Below are 19,577 nucleotides of genomic sequence, written 5' to 3' on the forward strand. Positions count from 1 at the left end.
ACATCAATCTCCCACCCCCAGTTTGCAGGACATCAAAGTGCTTCTGCTCCTCCAGAAGCCTCCAAGACCAGCATTCTGGCCAGCTCCATACAGGGAGCCCTACCAGAAATGGAGACTTCCCCCCTATTCTCTGCTGCTAGCCCTTCTTTTCTTTAGCTACCACCTTTCCTCCTTCATTGCCTACTGCCCTGCCCCAAAAAAGAGACAGCTCCTATCTGCTGGGCAGCCTTCCCTCCCGCTCCTCCCCCAGCTTCTGGCCTTCTGCCCGGATTCAGAGCTGCTTGTTCCAGCTCTTCCTTACCACCTCTTCCCGCTTCCGAATGGGTCCTGGCCCCCTGCCCTTATCTCCTCCAGTCCCTGAGCTGTTTGCAGAGGAGAGTATAAAGGCGTTGATTCGAAGAGCGGAGGGGGAGCACAAGCAGCACCAGGCCAGACTGGGTGCCCACTTGGCTCACCACGACCTGCTCTGCACCATGGGGAAGCACAGGCTGCTCATCAAACCAAACATCTTCCTCCTGCTCCTCTTCTTCCTTCCTGGAGACACCTCTCCCACCACAGAACCGTAAGCTATGCAGGGGGATCTGTGGGCAGGCAGGAGACCTGGGTTGAATTCCTGTGTTTAGTGTTTGTCTCTTCTGCCTACTTTCCTTTATGCAGGAATAAAGACACTTGGGCTGGGTAAAGTGTCTTCTACAAGCAGCAGCTCTAGTGCTTCAGGGAGACCCAAAACAGCCTGTGAAACTGAGATATCAGCAAAGCTTCAGGAAAAAAAAAAAAAAAAAAAAAGAGGGAAAGGTCTATGAGAATATCTTTTGCTGCCTCAGAGAACTGAAAGCATTTTAAAAAAAATTGCTGCACAAAATTGCTTCTTAACTTAAAAGGCAGCTTTTTATAACTGTTTACACATTCAGTTTTTCTCAAGAGACAGACTTTTCCAGAAGACAATTAAAGATTTCATTTTGGGTTGACTACCCTACTCCCAGGTTGAAATGCCCAGGAGATGGGGGTGTTTTTTTTGATTGACAATGAGAAAAAAAAAAAAAATATATATATATATATATATAAAGGAACAAATAATGGATCTGGCATGACCACAAAAGGCTTCATTTATAAATTAATGTTATTTCAGCTCAGCCAATGGAATGAAAATTCCCTTCTCTTGCAGGGTTATGTGGCAGTGTAAGATTGTGTCTGTTAAGGTCTGTGAAGGTATATTCTGCTTCATCCATTCTTCACCCTCTTTTGCCCTGTTTGTATGTGAAGGGAGTGTGTGTTGTGTGCATGTGTGTATGTGTACAGCAGAAGCAGTCTGCAAGGGGTCCTGACATCTCAGAGACTCTTTCCTTTGTCTTGTTGGCAATGTCTTTTCCTCCCCGGCGAAGCAAGGCTGTGCTGCAGCACTTTCATCAAATGTGGGGTAAGCAGACAGCAGGGTTGGGATCTGAGGGACCAAAGCTTTCTCCCTGCAGACCAACTGTTGGACATAAAGGTGTGAGAGCCTCCCCTGCTGCTAAAGGGAATGCCCCACCTCACTGCTGAGGTGTCAAGGGCTCTTCTCCCAGCTGCTCACTGCTCTGGGGATGCTCGTCAGAGGCCAGTCCTTGCCCACCCAAAAGGGAGCACTGTTGCCATTAGACTGATCAGGTTTGATTCCCAGATGCAGTGTTCGGCAGCAGGACTCTGGCACCTTGCTCTGCTGGGAGGGAGGCTGCACAAAGTTGAGCAGGGACACCATGCTCGGCCTGAGCCAGCAGGGCTTGCTTCCCTGCAAACAAACTGAATTTGCTCTAGTGTTTTTGCTTATGATCTGGCACCACGCTGTGGCAGTTTTGGGTCTCCATGAGGAATGACAGTAGTGCTACAGGCAGTTTGTAGTGTGCAGTCAACAGTGTTTATTCATGAAGTACTGGTACTTGTGTGGCTGCTGAATCCTACTAACAGCATCTGAGAAAGGTGACAATCAACTTTTCCCCACTGCCATTATTCAGGGTCTCAGGAGGAAACGCTGCTGTTGTGCCAGAACCTGAAAAATATATCCCTTCCAGATGTTTGTGTTGAGGATTTCCTGTGGTATTTTACTTTTGAGACTGACCTGCCTACAGACATGCTGGAAAACTTGTTACACTCCCAGAAAATGCATCTCTCTCCCTGAACAGTGAAAGCTGGAATCATCAGACTGGTTTATTTGCTCTTCCTGTACAGCTCCTGTTACCTGTTCCTTTTCCTCTGACCTGTGCTTCTCCCCTCTTTCTAGGCAGTATATGGTGCTACTGCCCTCTCTGATACACACAGATTCTTCTGAGAAGGTCTGTGTTCAGCTGACCCACCTGAATGAGTCTGTGACACTGAGTGCCACACTCGAGTACCAAGGGGAAAACAGGAGCTTGATTGAAGATGTGGTGTCGGAGAAGGACGTGTTCACCTGCATCCCTTTCTCTGTGAGTATCTCACCCTTGTGGGATGATCCCTTGTGCTAGGGATAAACTATAAAGACACTGAGTAATAATGAACAGAGTAACACTGTGTAGTTTCACTTCCCTCTTAGTCAAAGGTATGTTCATGTCCATCCTCAACACCATCTCACTGCTGAGATCTCCTTAGCATGCTACCTGAATGTTGAATCCTGGAAAGCAAGCACATCTAGGACAGGAGGAGGAGAGGCCAGGAGAAATGAGTAGTTTTAGTATTGACATTCCTGATGACAGCTGTTTGGTGAACAGCTTCTTCAAACGGCTCTTCACATCATCCTTCAACAGCCACAGATTGTCACTTGAGTGTCTTCAAATTAGAGTAGAGCTTTTGGACCTCAGATACTTTTTGCCTTGTGGATATAGTACACTGAATTAAAGTGAGAACATAGAGTTGTGATTGTCTGTGTCTGAAAGAGAGAGTGAAGCAGGAAATTAATAGTTTCGTGTAATTGATAGCCCCAGGGACTACAACAAGTCATGGGCAGCCAGAAAAATTGGCCATCTAGTTCAGAGCATAGATTATGTCTTTGCCCTGAAGTATTGTCTTTCAGGACACTGAAGAGCTTGGCATCCATGTCTGGGTTTATCAGATATAGGCTGAAGACTGAATTTTGTCACTTGGAGAGAGATGTATAGAATTCTGGCATGTCTGGTTTGGAAAAGGAAATGTTCTGCAGGGACTGGGGACATTATCTGAAAGAGAAAGGGAATTATTCCATTGCCCCAGTGAATGTCAAAGGAAATGGACAGAAAGGTTTCAGTCAGGGCAGTAAGAATTGTTTAAAATCATCAAGTGGCAGAGGGGGCAGTTATTTTGCTGCACAATACCTGCACAATCACTGCACAGCAGTAGGGACGAGTAAGAATGTGGGACAAGCAAAGATCAGTCTTTTGTTCCTGATTATAGTTCTCCTCAACTCTGTGTTGGGTCTTTCAGGTTTATATTAGATATCATATTTCATGAAGGCCAGTTCAGTTCAGGAAGCCTTTAAAGGTAGCCTATAACATAGTTGGCTTCTTACTCTCCAGCTTCCAAAATCAAATAGCCAGTCACCAGTCACATTTGTCACTGTGATGGTGAAGGGGGCGACACTGCAGTTCACGAGCCGCAAGTCGGTGCTGGTCCAGAATTCTGAGAGCCTGGTCTTCATCCAGACAGACAAACCCATCTACAAGCCTGGACAGACAGGTACCGGGGAAAGGGTGAAGATTTGTGTTTGAAGCAAAAATTAGTACTAAACCTCTTGGACTATGCTGGCTAGATGTCATCAGCTTTCACTGGGGGCCAGAACTGCAACCTTATGGTGGAGGCTTAGGTTTTAAATGCTCCATGTGAGAACAATTTGGGGAACCTTAAGATACATGCATGTATCTTGAGGCACCTGCACACACACCCTCTGTCACTAGGGACCATTCAGTTAGGGTCAGTATTAAAATCAGAGAAAGACTGGATATTTGTCCTACAAAGAACAGGGCCAAAATTCAAACTAAGCCATGAAACAGATTTCAAAGAGGCAGATTTTGCTCAATTAAGACAGAGAGAACTATATAAGCCATTTATTTCTTCTAGGCCATTGATGTCCTAAATTTGGTCTGGACAGAAACAAAGGTCCTAACAGAGGCACTGAATTCTCTGTCTACCCAGAGCCAACACAAACTTGCATCCAAGTGCTGAAATAATTTGCTTGCATTCATCCTTTCTAAGAAGTCAGTCTAGTTATAGCAAAATTAGAAGACCAATGTGAATACCAATGTGAAAATTTATCCTTACAAAGTAGGCAAAGGCAATTTAAATTTAACATCGGTTCTAATTAATGAGATTCTGTTGTCTGTGATCAGTAAGACATTCACACTGCCATGGATTTGCTCTTAACATCCTCTTACTCATGTAATTTCTTCCATGGGTAGCCTTCTAGTGTGACTTTGCTTTCTAGTGAATGGAATTTCTTTAGAAGATAACAACTCTGTTCTCTGTTATACCATTTTTTGTAACTAATGTATTCTGGTTGGTGAGTATACTGTGGAACCTTACTGTCTGCCTTTCTCCATCAGTCCTCTTCAGAATTGTTTCTCTGGATAAAGACTTTCGTCCCTTGAATGAGGTGGTAAGTATGATCCTTCATTTTGACTAGTTATTTGGCCTTAAGTCATCTATGTGGTGAAAGGAAGGAAAGAAGTGTCTTTTGGGGAGACCTCTCAGTACACTGGGATAGTTGTGCAGTTCCTGGGCTTGCTCAGATCTTGTTAACAGGACCTGTTCTTCAAATTTCTGTGTAAGGCTGCCTTCTGCATTTTTGGAAAGGTTTGACAAACCACAAATAAACAGTGCTGGTGTGAACACCTCAGCAGTGAGCAGGCCACAGTGTACACATGCTCTTATTAGTATTGCAGATTACCCTGAGCTAGCAATTTCAGCTGACTTTTCTGCCTGAGACAAAGGATTGCCCTCCCTACCAGCTGTACCTCAAAATGCTCTGTTGCTCCATACTAGGAAGTTTTTTGCTTATCCCATTGGATGACCAGCTTGTTCCCTGAAACATGGTCATATCCCTGGTCATTTGACTGGGTTGCTTGCATTCTGTCTAAATGTGCATTCTAAGTATGCTGTTTTCTTTCTTCTTTTTCTAGTTTCCGCTGGTGTATGTCCAGGTATGTACAAACATTAAATTCGTATTCACATCTATTACACCTCAACCCAGGAAGAATAACTAACTCAAGATGATTCTTGTCTATTTTCTCTATTAAGCAGGCCCGTTACATTAATTCAAATACACAGAGCTTTAACTCATATGATGGCAATTGTACTCTGTGCCCAGGTTACAGGTCCTTCTATTGTCCAGGCTGGGCTCCCCACACAATTCTGCACTGACCCCCACTCCTGCCCTGCAGCCTCCTGAAACACTGGGGCTCAGCCTCACACTTTCTACTCTCACACTTTTGGTAGCGCTTTTTCGTTCTTGTTGCAGACTCCTACTATTCTCACAATCTCCTTGTGTTCTCATTACCTGTAGGACCCAAAGAACAACCGTCTGTACCAGTGGACAAATGCAGAGTTAAAGGCAGGGTTAATACAGCTGTTCTTCAACCTCACCTCTGAGCCTATGCAAGGGACCTACACAGTGGTGGCACAGAAGGCCTCTGGGAGGACAATTCAGCATCCTTTCTCTGTGGAGGAGTATGGTAACTATTGCTGCACTTTCAAGCTCCTAGCAGTTCCATGGGTCCCGAAAGCCTCATTGAACAGGGTAGTAGATCTGGCCAGGATGTCCAGTATGGCTGGAAAAATGTCTCTTTGTCCTCTGCCTCCCAAACATCGTCCCTTTCTGAAGAGGGAAGACTGAAGGACTTGAGTGACATGTCTCCACTCCTTCCTAAGCCCCAAGCCATGCAGTGTGGCTCTTCTGACTGCCCACCTCAGCAAGGGTCCCATCAGGAGGAGCAATGTGCTTGGATCAGTCTGTGCTGGTAACCACAAGCCTCACCCCCTTTCAGAGGCCACAGCCTCATCTCCAGTTGGCTACACACCTGTCAAGCATCATGCTGTCAGTCTGGGTCTCCCCTGCCTAAGGCCCAAAGTTCTGACCTTTTGGTGTAGGTTGGGGCTCTCTGTGAATTCAGACCTTATCTTTCCTCCTCCACAAGCTAAGTCCGTAGCTTGCATGATGCTTTAGTGCCTTAACCTCTCTTTGTTACTCTCACCCCTATGCGAGTTCCATCTGCCTGGCTAGAAAGTGGTATCCAAATATACACCTGTACATGGTCGCAACCAACATATCTTCCCACCCCACTGAGCCAGCTGCAGCCCTGGTTACATGGTCTGACATGATCTGGCTTGTGGTTGAAAGTCCTTTGACCTCTTTCAATTGCAAGATTGTCCCTGTGCCCTGCATCCCTCCTAGTTCTCCCAAGACAGTCACCATCCACTTCCCTTCCCATAGCTGGGTTTTGATGTAATGCCACCCTGTGCTAATTTAGTGGGGAAGCTATGGGGTCTTCCTATTTTGCAAATTGTTAAGACACACACGCTTTGGAAATGCAGAGACCAGGCTGCGGTCCCAGCTCCATATGTTTGTGGGAGACCTTTATTGACTTAACTTTATATTTTACTGTATCCTACTGCTGTGGAACTGATAACCCAGGTGTTATGTAAGAAGCTGCTGTACTTTATTAGCTGTTGTAAAAATCCTGTCTTCTTACCTGGCATAGTGGTTGGCTGAGTGCCTGTGGTTTTCACTGACTTGGGATGTGCAGGTGACAGAAGCCTCTAAAATTGGACCATTGAGATGCAAAAGTGTCTCAGGTCATTTGTAAGAATAGCCTTTGAGCAGCCTTCATGTCTCATTTTTATGTTATCCCCCCACCATAGACTGCGTTCCTTTTTTTTTTCTGCAGTGCTTCCAAAATTTGAAGTAACAGTGAAAATGCCCAAGGTGATCACCATTCTTGATGAGAAGCTGAAAGTGACAGTTTGTGGTCTGTGAGTATCATTCTTTCACGTCCTTCTTGGTTTCAGTTTTTCTTCAGCTGCTGCTGGAAGCCCAATTGGGAGACTGAGATATATATGATACTTCATTATATTCCTCTATCATTTTGGGGTCCCAGGACCAAACAGATTACATCTACCATTAGGCAAAAGGCAACAAATATTGCTTGGGGCACTTTGTATTTAACATGTAGAAACATATGGTTCTTTGGGTGTTTTGGGGGAGGATGTTTTTGCCCCCATTCTTTTTTTTCTTTTTTTCTTTTGAGTCATAGGTATTTCAGACCACCTACAGTTCTAGGGAAGAGGTCTTCAGTTTAGTTTACCGGGGAATGACATTTTAACTGTGGTTTCTGCTCGCCATCACTGAGAGGAACCCATAAGTGATGCAGCTGCCCTCATTCCTTTGGGCCATCTCAGTTGATTCTGCATAGCAATGTTCCATGCTTCCTGCAGGGAGAGCTATGGCTTGGGCTGCAGAACAAGCCAAAAGACCCAACGCACATATGTACACTAACTGGTTCTGTCAGAACTGGGCGATGGGCTAGATACTCGCATCATGTTCCTCCAAGGTGAGGGGTAATCTCAACTAAGTCAGCATTAGGGTAAATGTTTACTGCGGACTTGTGTGTTACTTCCAGGAAAGCAATCAGGACTATAAGATTCAGTGCTCCTGCCTCTGTTGCCAAGCCTGATCCTAAAATGCAAATTTCTTTCTACTTTTTATTGCCTGTGATGACCCTGCTGTATCCTGGAGACAGCTCTAGGGCAGAGTCCTGACTCCACTAGGGGTCAGCTAGTTATTTTTTTCCATCCCTTTCACATTCCCATTGGCTCTGTTTTTCTTTCAATCCTCCCTGCTGGTAGATACACATTTGGCAAGCCTGTTCCTGGCCTCGTGAGCTTCCGTGTCTGCCGGAAGTTTGAACAGGCAGCCACCACCTGCTATGGCGAAGAGGCTAAGGCAGTGTGTGACGAGTTCTCTGGACAGGTGAGTCATGGTTACTCTTGTGGGTAGAGTGATAGGAGAAAGTGTAGTTTATTGAGCTTGCCTTGTAGGAATAAGCTTGCAGATGTACAAGCGTGAATGCAAAGATAAAAATCTTTTTTTAAGGAAGCCTGAAGAAGGAGAGAAGATTGGGTGCAAGACAAAATGTGAAAGGTGAAAACAGAGGCAAGGTATGTGCAGTAAAAAAGGTGTGTAAAGGAAAGAAGCTGATGGAGGAGAAAGAGATGAAAGAAACAAAAAAAAAGGTCAGATTGAGTGTAGAAAGTAAAAAGAGAAGTAAGATAGAAAAGGTATGAGCAATGAGAGCAGAGGTGGAGTTGGCTTACACTAGAGACAGTGTGTGGGCTCAGAAGTTGGTGATAGAAGCAGGAAAGGAGCAGAAACCAGGGGAAAGGTGATGTGGTTTGAGCAAGAAGGAAAGGAATACAGATTTTAGCATCAGTGATTATGACAGACAGGAAAAAAAATATCACTTTTTTCACTCTTCAGACTGGCAAGTCTACAAGGGCAGAACTGAATGGTGTTTGAAGCATGGTCAGGTGTAATAGTGCTAGCTTAACTGACAGAAGCTGAGGTAATGGCAATTGTGGCTATATCCCAGGACAAAAAAAGCAAGCAGAAGATATCCTTGAGGTCTGCTACAGTATGATCCCCACAATTGCCTCTGCCACTGCTGTTGTTACCCGTGCTAGGAGAAAATACAAACATCGTGGTGCTAACCTCTGTTCCAGGCATCTTTTCCCTTTTATTTGGAGACCCACCTTCCACGTGAGGATGCTGAAAAGAGGTGGCAAGCTTTGGAAATACTTTTTCAGCTGTCATCTTTCTATGCATACACAGGCTTTGGTTTATGTATCACTCATACAGCTTGTGCATTTTAAGGCAGCAGCTATATTCTACATGCCTGATGCCCGGTAAAAAATTCCTGTGTGGCACACACTTGAATAATTCCCTGTGCTTCTGTACCAAGTGTTTGGAATTTTAAACTTCACATACACAAAAATCTTCTAGGTTGCAAACTCTTTGCTCTGATGTTGCTGCAATTAATTCAAAATTGTGCCTTGCCAAGTTATTTGTATGCTTTTCCAGTTTTGATAAAAACAACAGAGGGAATAATCTGTGAGTTTATGGGCTTCTCTTCCAGTTCAGAGCAACAAATTGCAATGGATTCAGTGAGTTGGATAAACATTATATACATGAGACTACAATGGTCTTCTTTGTTTTCTTCCAACAGACAGACAACTATGGCTGCATTTCTGAAATGGTAAAGACCAAGTTATTCCAGCTCAAGAGGAGTGGATATGAGAATAAGCTCCGTGTAGAGGCTAAAATTAAAGAGGAGGAGACAGGTATGAATCATCTGGATTGAAGACCCATGTAATAAGCCCAGGGGAGACCAGCCTGCCAAGCAGGAATGAGGGAGAAAAACAGACCTTTGCTTTTCTGGAATCCTAAAGCTTTCCTACCTGGAGGACAGAAGCATCAACAAATTGCTTGCCCAACAAAGGAGGGTTGGTATGGAGTAAAAGTAATGCTGGTCAGGCAGAGAAAAATTAATTCTTCATGCTTTTTCCTGCAGGAGTGGAGTTGACTGGAACAAGCTTCTCTGAGATCACGACGACCATTAGCAAAATCACCTTTGAGCATTCAGACTCCTACTACAAACCTGGAATCCCCTTCTTTGGACAGGTAGGGAAGCCATGAGAATGGAATGCCATGAGGACCAAAAGATCATGCTACTGAACCTCCTGGACCTACCATGCATACCCTACTCTGCAAAGATGCTGGACCTCAGTGCTGCTAATCCCTGTGGGCCTCCTCTCCCCTGCAGGCTCTCAAACCAGGGAAGACCAGCTGAGAGCACAGCCCTCATTCTGCTTACCTCTCTGTCCTTGCACTTCTGCTTCTCCAGTCAAGTAAAATTCTGTTTTTCCTGCTTCCTGTTTAATAGAAGGCTTAAGGGGTGTGAATGTATGTCAGCCTCCACATCTACTCCTCTGACCCAGAGACAGAGATTAGAAAGGGCCAAAGAAATAAGATTCAGAAAGCTTGTGCCTCTCTCTAAAAGAGATAAATGATGCATGTTTAAAGTGCAGTGGAGGCTTCCTTGTCTGACATGAGCCCAACATCCTTAGGTTGGTGGTCTATCAGTCTGTTCAGGTGACAGGCATTCCTCTCCTTCCATACTGATTTTGCTCCTCCAGGTGAAACTAGTGGATGGGTCTGGTGCTCCAATTGCCAATGAAATTGTGAGGATTTCTTTCCAAGGAGGCGAGCAAAACAACTACACAACAAATGAAGAGGGCAGGGCACGGTTTGCCTTGAACACTTCTATGTTGTTCTTCGATTCTGTCGGAATTCAGGTGAGTCCTGCGGGCAGAGGAGGTGATGAAGTGACCCACAGGGCCAGAAGGGGAACACCTCTGAAGTTTCTATTATATATGCAAAAGCACTTAGCTTCTTGTTTCTGGTTGTTTGTGCTGACCTTGACATCAGTGTGGTGGAAATAGCCATACAACAAAATAGGTTGCCATGTCACAATTGCACTTAGCTTGCAAATATTTGATTTCTGCTTGGCCGTAGCAATGTAGGGTTAGAAGGAATGTCAAGAGGTCATAGTAGTCCATTCTGCTGCAAGGGATCACCAGCCTTACCTAGAGAAATCTGTTTCAGGGGTGGGTCTGACTCCCACGGTGGAGTAATGCTAGTGCTTTGCTGTCTTTTCAATTAGATGATTGCCCAAGTGTCTCATCTAAATATCCTTTGCGGTCAGTTAAAGCAATCTGCAGCTCTCAGAGCTTAATTTAGCATTCTGAGTTTCTAAGTTGTCCTCCTTCTTTTTTCTTTCTTTTTTTTTTTTTTTTTCCTTGTCATAAAGAATATGAAACATTCACAGAAATTCTCTCCCTGGTGTGGAATTTGTTTATCTGGGAAAATAAGTGCTGCTGAGCATCCTTTTTTTTAGTGGAAAATGCAATATGTGTGTAGCATGCACATTTCATAATATCTCACCCTGGAATAGGGTAGATTGCCTAGAATTATACTTGCTCTTCTCCCTACAATTTTCTTATCACAGATTAAAACAATTAAAAACTATGCAGAAGCTACCACTAGGTGCTTGAAGTTTTCAGAATTTTGCAGGGTAAAGGCAAGAATTCTCAAGTATAGTGAGAAAGATAAGGAAACAAGGGCATGTGAGGCATATGAAATGATGAGCATCCTTCTAAATGTGAAATATATTCCCCTTGCTCTCACTTTTGAGAAGACCTGGACTCTTGCAGCTCCTAAACTTCTACTCAATTTAGGTTTTGAATTCTCAGCTGGAGAGTTTTCTTCCTTTTCCATAGCATCCTTAGCTTGATTTTGATTCTAGTAATCTCTGAACAGTACTATAGCTTGTCCAGCACCAATAATGAGAAGAAATATGAAAATCAGGGTCTCTTATTTTTCAACTAACAGGGTATTAGAAAGGGCAAGGTGTTAGCCCTTGAGGTGAAACTGAAGTAAACAAACAATTGATATGATTCAGCTTGTTTGAGACAAACTCCAGCTTCTCTGATTTGCTAATGATACAACCACACTGTCATGCATCTTTTCTTGTAGACTACCTTGTTGCTTAAATACAAAAAATACCAAAATTTTAAGACTAGGCCATGAATTTTCGCTCCAGTTCATCCACCTGTGTTTAAGGACCTATGTGTGTTTTTTTTCTCATTTTCCAGGCAACTCACAAACCACGCCGCTACTGCTATGACCGTAACTGGGTTGTTCCACAACATGAAGAAGGCTATCTCCAACTAAAGCGCTTTTACTCTCCTAGTAACAGCTTCCTCAAAATTGAGCCCAAGCCTGAGACACTCAGCTGTGGCTTCTCCACAGAGGTCCGGGTGCACTATATCCTTACTCCAGAGGCCACAGAAGAGAAGAAGAAAATCACCTTTTATTACCTGGTAAGCTTGCACCTGCCATACAGTGAGGTTGTCACTGATAATTGTAGTGAGGCTGGAGATGGAAATTGTGGCTTTGTGGCAGGAGGCTTTGAACACTTTCCCATCATCCTTCATATGTTCTTCTCCCACAAAAAGGAGGGACTGGCTTAGGAGCAGAAGGGTAAGGATGTCCCAGTACCCCCTGGGTGAGCACTGGAATTCTTCTACAAGAAGGCATAGAGCATCTGAGCAGGGTGTGAGCAGCAGACATACAGCTAGGTTGCTCTCCTCTCAGGTTCCCTCTCCTTCAGGTTTGGATCATGCATAACCTCAATCACAGCAGAGTTTCTCTTTCCATTCAGGTGATGGCCAAGGGCATCATTAAGCGAGGGGGCACCCACATTCTGGATTTAGACCAGGAAAGTGGTGAGTTCCTCTCTCCTGCCAAATTGTCGCTGTCCTGGGAGGCTAGGCAACTGTGGCAGATATAGAGGCTGCTTCCATATAAAAGCAGGGATCCTCATCTCTATGTCCTCTAAGATATAGGAAGAGTTTGAGATTTCTTTTCTCTGCCTTTATTTAGGTTTTGCACGGATTTGCTCAAATTCCCTGTGCTAGCTGTCTTTCTTCTGACACTGTATTTTTGGGGCTCCAGTGCTCCTAGGAGACACAGACTGATGGTCTCTTTTTAGAAGCTGAACAGAAGTTCAGCATGCTCATGCACTGGAAAACAAGACTTGAAACAGGACTGTTCAGCCAGACAGTGAGACTTACACATACATCTCTGTGAGCACCAGTTCATCCCACTTGGAGGTCCAGAGTTTCATCATTGCTAGGATGAAGTTCAGCATGAAGTCAAACCTAGCATTTTGGCTGCTTCAAGAACAGGTTTCCTGTACTGCAATGTTTTGCTCTTGTTTTGTTTGCTAGCCAATGGGGTCTTCTTGCTACAACTGCCTGTACAAGCTGATATTGCTCCAGTGGCTGAAGTGCTTGTCTACACCACTGCCCCCAGCAGACAGGTGATCGCTGATTCAACCAAGTTCAATGTGGAAAAGTGTTTCAGCAATAAGGTACGTGTCCAGTCCTTATGGGAGCAGCTGTCAGACTGCAACATAGTCAAGCTCATTTATTTAGATTTAGCCTGGCTAAGCTCATTGATTAAGATTTACTAACACTGGACATGCCACCTATCAATTGTTGTAGGTAGCTTCACTCCTTACTGGCTTGTGCTAGCTTGGAAGAGATCAACTATTGGAAGAAAGGTGCTAGCAGGGACTACAATGATAACACTCCTCTTAGCAACTAGACACAACCACTGATCTCAGAGATGGTCCTGGGTAAAGAAAAGGGAGGACACATGTCTTATGTCATTCTGCAACCCATGTATTTCACTTTATTTCCCACAAGCTCATTCCAGCAATGAGGTTGGCTGCTTATGTGGTTACAGAGCAAAAATAAAACACACACAGCCCCAGTCCAGTAGCTGAAGCTCATACTTTTCAGATGTTTCAGCTCCTGTACATCTTACCCTGTCATTTTAACTTCTGTTGTATGTAAATGGAGGTAAACCTTGCCTGAACCTGCTGAGCAACGCACAGTGGTGCTTCAATAGCAATGGTGAGACTGAATGAGTGCGGAAGAATAAAGCCTTTCCGCAAGTATGTGGACCTTTGTTGTCTTATAGCCACACATATTCCTTATGAGAAGATCAGACTGATGTATGAGCAGCCCTAAGAAAAGAATAACCTCAAAAACTCCTGTCAGAACTTCAGAATAGTAGTCAGGACACTGCTAAAGGCAGTCCCTTGTCCTGCTACAGTCCAAGCTAAATGAGTTCTTGAGACTAGTGTTATTGTTGGAGCTTGGTCACCTGCATTTTGTTCATATATAAAAGGTCATACTATGCACTGCGTTAAGGTCTAGGTGCCAGCCAAGTGATTTACACGCTTAGATGCTGATTTCCTCTCTGAAAGTATCCTGTATTCAAAGCCGTTGTCAGACTGGATAAGACAGACTTTGAGCTATCTCTATACTACACAGTTTTTCTAGCAGCAATCTTGCTACAAGCCCTTGTTCTGCCCTTTCCTGAAGAATATTGTTACTGCAGTCTCAAGATTATGAGTCCAGCCTGGAGAGGTGGGGGGTGTCAGCAGTAGGCATGCTGTGGTCTGCTTGGAACATGAGCAAGACTGGCAGCTGATGCTACTTTGTCAGGCAACACATTTACTCTGAGGATGCCTTGATCATTTAATGTTAGGGGAGGGTTTGTACTGCTGAGGAGAGGGAAGATTTATGCAGGTCAGCCATCTTATTACAAAATCATGTTAGATGGTGATGACAACTTATGCTAGCAAGTACTACCAGGGCAGAGGTTGGTAGGGGAGTCATTAGAGTTGTCAGTTAGGTTTTGGGGAAGGCACGCAAATCTGGGAGGCCTCAACCAACAAGCCAGTTCTTCAGAATTGACAGCCAGTAGATATTGCAATATTACTCCAGGGTATCACTGCTTCTCATGTTACCGAAAAATTTGCTAAGCAAGGTATTTGCAAGCCTGTTTTCTCTCCACACACAATATCTGCGTGTAGTACAGAGAGTCGACCTGGTTCAACACCATGCCCAGCTGCCTGAACACATCGAATCACTATGTGTGATTATCTCATGAGATTTACTAGTGGCCATAAAACCCCCAAAACTGCCTCAAAAGTTTTATGAGCAATTGTGATGCTGGAAGTTGTCAAGAACCATTAGTGCTGATTTGTCTGGCATTGCAGAGAGGAAACCCAGCTCTGCAGCCGCACAGAGGGAGCACAGATGTGTGTGTGTGTTTATGCGTTTGTGGGCTTTTGTGAGGTTAGAACTGATGCAGTCAACTGAAGGGAAAAGTCCTGCAAGGGCAGGGCATCTGTAACATAGTTTTTCCTGTTGCTATAGGTGGACTTGAGCTTCTCTCCTTCTGAAGGCCTGCCTTCTTCTGATGCTCACTTGCTGTTCAGAGCCTCCCCAAACTCCCTCTGTGCTGTCCGTGCTGTAGACAAGAGTGTTCTCCTCATGAAGCCAGAAGCTGACCTGTCACCCAGCTCTGTAAGTGCTTGGTCTGTGGAGCAACTTGGGAGCCTAGTCAGAGAAAATGCAGCCTGGTGCTGGGGTAGAAACAGTGAACAGTCCCTCTTGTCCGTGCTGACACAGGAAAGCTGTCCTGTGCTGTTTCTCTTCTTTCTGCGGTGGGCAAAAAGATGAGAACTGGGCAGCAGCTGTTTCTTAGGAGTTTTATCCAACTATAGGGATGACATTGAGAAAAACCTTATAAGGTGACTGCTTCTCTTGGCCAGAGCCAAACACTGTTGTGAGTTTGGTGATGGTTTTTCAGTTATTCTCTCCAGTCATGGATTAATTTTCTGGGAGTAGCATCTGGAAGAGAGTTTATTCTCATGCTAAGCAGCAAACAACAATCCTTGAGTAGGGACAAAGGACTGAAAATGTCTTTTTTATATATTTGAGCCATAATAACCAGAGTAACATGCTGCTCATAACAGAAGAGGAGGTATCTCCAAATCTGCATTTCTTTTTTGATTCCCAAATTCCCACTGTTCCCACCACAGGGAGGACCATGGCAATGTGGATGTATGTGCTGTTATGGTTATGGTCTTTGCATCCAACTCCCTCAGTTGTGTTTTGTGACAGTGGACACTGAAAATGCTGGATACTCTGGCTCTTTCTGCCTAGGTGTATAACTTGCTGCCAGGGAAGGGACTGCGTGACTATCCCTATAGTCCAGACATTCTCTCGGAGGAGTCCCTGGAAAACTGCATCCCCTTGAAGAAGATAGTTCTGAATGGGATCACCTATTCTCCAGTAGTGGAGATGAATGAAGACGACACTTACAGCATTCTAAAGGTATAGCCCTCTTGCATGGTTAGGGAGTGGAGTGGGAGACAGACTGAGAATACTTAAGCTTCTGTGTCATGATGCAACATACCAAGGGAAGGGTTTGTCAGTCTGAATGATCTGACACTAATTTTTATCCAGAGGCAAGTTCACTGAGAGTCATACGCTTCACCTGTCTTGCCAGCTTTGCTCCTGACTTGGTGGAAAAGTGATCAGTCCCAAAGTTTTCTTCTTACAGGAAAAGCTTTGAGGCTGACTTGATGTGAGGTTCTAACAGGATGTAAATAATCCTGTGCCATTACAGTTAGTCCAAATAAAGTCCTTGAGCTGCATCATAGCCACAGACATTTCCTTCCAGAGAGAAAACTATCTACTTCCTGGCTCATCCTGACCCCTAGGCTGGAACTGGACAAGAACCAGTGCCCTAGAGACAAAGGGGATTTATACTTTGGTCTGTCTGAGCCACCCAAGCACCCAGACCCCAGGGTTAAGGAGTTCATCTCAAGGTCCAATCCACAGTCAGTAACGGCTTCTCCTTTCGAGGCAGTAAAATACTAATGTCAGGTCTGCTATGTAGACTTCAACAGGACTCATTAACAAAAAAACATGTTGGATTTCTCTCCCATAGGAAATGGGTTTGAAGGTTTTCACAAATACCAAAGTGAGGAAACCACAGTATTGCAGCACTGGTATTTATGTGCCAGCAGCAGCCGGCCTTGCATCGGCTCCACTCTCATCTGGAGGACCTATGTTTGCAATGAGGACAGGTGGTAAAGGAACTGGGTCTTGTTATTATATTTGAGATCCTGTCTGTATTTTGGGGTGAATACTCAAACAAAAACTGGCGTTGTGGAAGTCATACTGAAGTAGTGGGTTCACAGATGACAGCTTGTGCATGAGTGTGGGGAATATCTTTTTTGCTGGGTTATGAAGGTCTAAAGACAAGCTTTGATAATTCCACATTAGAAGTCAGCAGAACCAAGTAGTTTTCAAAGACCCTGGCAGAACAGAGGATGTTATTTGGCATCTGAACTGTTCACTAGGTTTTTGTACTAGATGTCTTTTCCTAGGTATCACTTAAGGGGTCTCCAACACCATCTTCAGACTGCCCTCATTGATTCATCCAGTTTTATGTATCATCAAAAACAGAAGAAGCGGGTGAGAAAATTTTCAGTGACAAGCTGGTAGGCTGAGAGTGGTAAGATGTGAAGTCCAGCCTGAAATGGACTCACCCTATTTCTAAGGGCTATCTCAACTCTTGGATGGTAGCTTTTTGGGGGACAGGATTGGCCATGTCATCATCCATAGTCTCATATTAAGGGAAATATCCTGGAAAATCTAGATTATTCTAGCTGATTTGGAGAGTTTTCCATTGGCACGCTTTAGTGTGCCAATCTCAACTTCTAATACAGGTTGATAAGATGCAGGATAGGTGCTTTTAAATTATTTTAAAACTGAAACAGGCAGAAGTCAGAAGACTGAAATATCATGATAGACAATAGAAGCAAGCCACTGTCACTCTTGCTTGGAGCTATGTGATACAGCTCTGATAGCATCTTTCATTCCTGCTCTGAAATCTTCCCAGACTTTGGAGGTGCCTGTTGCAGAGATAGTATGGATACTTGCTAGCTACACAATTTTTATCTAAACAGAGACATTAATTTAGGCAAAGTAAAGATGACCAAAACTAGAATTCAGTTAAGAACTTTTCTTCTTTATCTGCTTGTGTGGATTTCTCTTCCTTTTTTGTCAAAGCCAAGCAAACCAACTGTCCCATCCTGCTCATGACCCTTCTATTTGTCAGCTGTTCAAAACTAAAGTCAAACAAAGGCTTATTTTTTACCCAATTTCATCCCAAACTCAGAATATCTTCTTGTGAATAATTTTTACGTGTGAAAAATTTGGTTTAGGGAAAAAGTCTATTTTTATCCCTCCCAAATTCCAACTGCATGTTTTTAGTTTGAGCATCTCTAGCCTAGTTCTTTAGAAGCTGTAAATTCAGCAGGGAGGCAGTTTTCTGAATCATAATGACCCTACAAAAAACACTGCAACAGAGGGACATTCCATTGCTACTTGGCCTGATAGGATAGAGAAGGATGTCACGACTGTGCCTGAAAGAGACAGGGCTGCTTGCACAGAAGGTAATAAATAGCTCTTTGCTTTAACATCCTTGTTTCAACCTGTGAAGTGTTGCCCCGCATACTCTAAGGTTTGCTGGAGACTAGCAGGAAATGCTGGAAGGCTAGCTCTTGCTAATAAGCCCTGACCCTGAAACTTCACTGCTCTGGGTACCAGCACTCACTACAACCACAGCAAACATCTGCTGCCAGTAAGGCTTCTAATTGTCATGTAGATTGACGCTTTCTCAGACCAAAGCATGATGCTGATGTAGATCTTGCTTATTTGGAATTGTTAGTAGTTGATATCTTTTGCGTCTCACCGCATTCAGGCCTTCAGGCAGACAGACTTTATGCCACATTAAGCACTCCTGAAGAGGTGACGGAGACAGTCCGAAAGTATTTCCCAGAAACTTGGATTTGGAGTTTAGTATCTATAAGGTAAGCACCTTGGGCTAGTTCCTTCCTTTTTAATAAAACTGGTTTTATAAGGTGAAAACATGAATCCCCATATGTTTGCCAAACTTTTTCAATGCCAAAACGTTTTTTATTGTTTGAGGAGATCACTTGGCAATCCTCTGAGAAGGAATTACCTTCAGCCATGGTTAGGTTTGACCAAGGAGTGGTCATGGGTATGGAAGAAGAGGTGGGGTGGCCCTACAGTAACAAACATACAGTTCACACAGGCAGTACTGTTCAGTGGGTCAAAAGGGGCACAGATAGTCACCAAAATGCCATAAAAAAATTACCCTCTGTCCTTACTCTCTGTGTTTCACCAGCTCTGACGGAAATGCTGATCTAAATGTGACCATCCCCGATACCATCACTGAGTGGAAAGCCAGTGCCTTCTGCACTTCGGCAGACACAGGCTTTGGCCTGTCCCCAACAGTGTCCCTCAGAGCCTTCCAGCCCTTCTTTGTAGAGCTCACCATGCCCTACTCTGTGGTGCGTGGTGAGTCCTTCACACTGAAAGCCACAGTTTTCAACTACCTGACTGCCTGCATCAGGGTAAGGAAGGTTTAAATCCTTCTCTGTACTTGTGTAACCTTCTCGTACACCTCTTACCTTCGCCTAGCCTTCTTATATCTTTGAGTAGCCCTAGACCCTTCTGTCCCAAAATTCTTGTTATTCCTCCTATGTACTCCAAATGCAGAACCCAGAACTCCAGCTCCCTGCTCCCTTGCCTCTGAAGAAGCAGCTGTTGCTATTGCTTCCTGGCTCCCTGTCTCTCATGGTCACCCTTCCTTGATTGTGCTTCTCTACAACTGGCAGGTCAGCGTAACTCTGGCTCAGTCTGCTCATTTCCTGGCTTCTCCGGTGGAAAAGGATGAAGAATCTCATTGTCTTTGTGAGAACGGGAGAAAAACCGTGGCTTGGCTGGTGACTCCCAGATCTCTAGGTAAAGGTCTCAGGGTGCTGAAAACTGCAGAGAGATTTTCTCTGTGATGTTCTCCCCATTCACCGTTGGGTGTTAGAGCAACACAATTTCCTGGCAAGCATTAGAGCTGAATACCTGTCTCATTTGGGGTTATTTGGGAGGCAAAGGCTGGCAGACTCACAGTGTCCAAGGCTCTGTCTGGTACCACATGTAGTATCATCGAGCCTTACAGCCCTTGGACAACATCTTCTGAAGCCAGAGACGTTGCAAGCCAGTGGGGATACTCTGTTGTCTCCATCCCT

At 44.4% G+C, this 19,577-nt stretch overlaps 1 protein-coding gene across 2 annotated transcripts in view; it reads left to right on the forward strand.

Annotated features, from left to right (window-relative positions):
- Positions 1 to 320: 320 nt before the first annotated feature.
- Positions 321 to 19,577, forward strand: part of A2M (alpha-2-macroglobulin) — a gene marked incomplete at its 5' end in the record, with an annotated part of 30,934 nt that continues 11,677 nt past the window's right edge. The window contains 20 exons of one of the 2 annotated variants that reach the window (XM_082072768.1): positions 321 to 562; positions 2,255 to 2,438; positions 3,501 to 3,660; positions 4,524 to 4,576; positions 5,100 to 5,120; positions 5,483 to 5,651; positions 6,864 to 6,948; positions 7,822 to 7,945; positions 9,198 to 9,312; positions 9,543 to 9,652; positions 10,168 to 10,326; positions 11,686 to 11,913; positions 12,255 to 12,318; positions 12,823 to 12,965; positions 14,827 to 14,976; positions 15,619 to 15,789; positions 16,409 to 16,550; positions 18,230 to 18,338; positions 18,677 to 18,905; positions 19,170 to 19,296. In XM_082072768.1, coding sequence (XP_081928894.1) covers positions 321 to 562; positions 2,255 to 2,438; positions 3,501 to 3,660; positions 4,524 to 4,576; positions 5,100 to 5,120; positions 5,483 to 5,651; positions 6,864 to 6,948; positions 7,822 to 7,945; positions 9,198 to 9,312; positions 9,543 to 9,652; positions 10,168 to 10,326; positions 11,686 to 11,913; positions 12,255 to 12,318; positions 12,823 to 12,965; positions 14,827 to 14,976; positions 15,619 to 15,789; positions 16,409 to 16,550; positions 18,230 to 18,338; positions 18,677 to 18,905; positions 19,170 to 19,296 — 2,785 coding nt within the window. The remainder of the gene's footprint in view (positions 563 to 2,254; positions 2,439 to 3,500; positions 3,661 to 4,523; positions 4,577 to 5,099; positions 5,121 to 5,482; positions 5,652 to 6,863; positions 6,949 to 7,821; positions 7,946 to 9,197; positions 9,313 to 9,542; positions 9,653 to 10,167; positions 10,327 to 11,685; positions 11,914 to 12,254; positions 12,319 to 12,822; positions 12,966 to 14,826; positions 14,977 to 15,618; positions 15,790 to 16,408; positions 16,551 to 18,229; positions 18,339 to 18,676; positions 18,906 to 19,169; positions 19,297 to 19,577) is intronic. The other variant, XM_082072769.1, reaches the window with a different exon arrangement.

The sequence above is a fragment of the Streptopelia decaocto genome (genome assembly GCF_964273445.1).
Source record: "Streptopelia decaocto genome assembly, chromosome: 1".
Classification (NCBI taxonomy): domain Eukaryota; kingdom Metazoa; phylum Chordata; class Aves; order Columbiformes; family Columbidae; genus Streptopelia; species Streptopelia decaocto.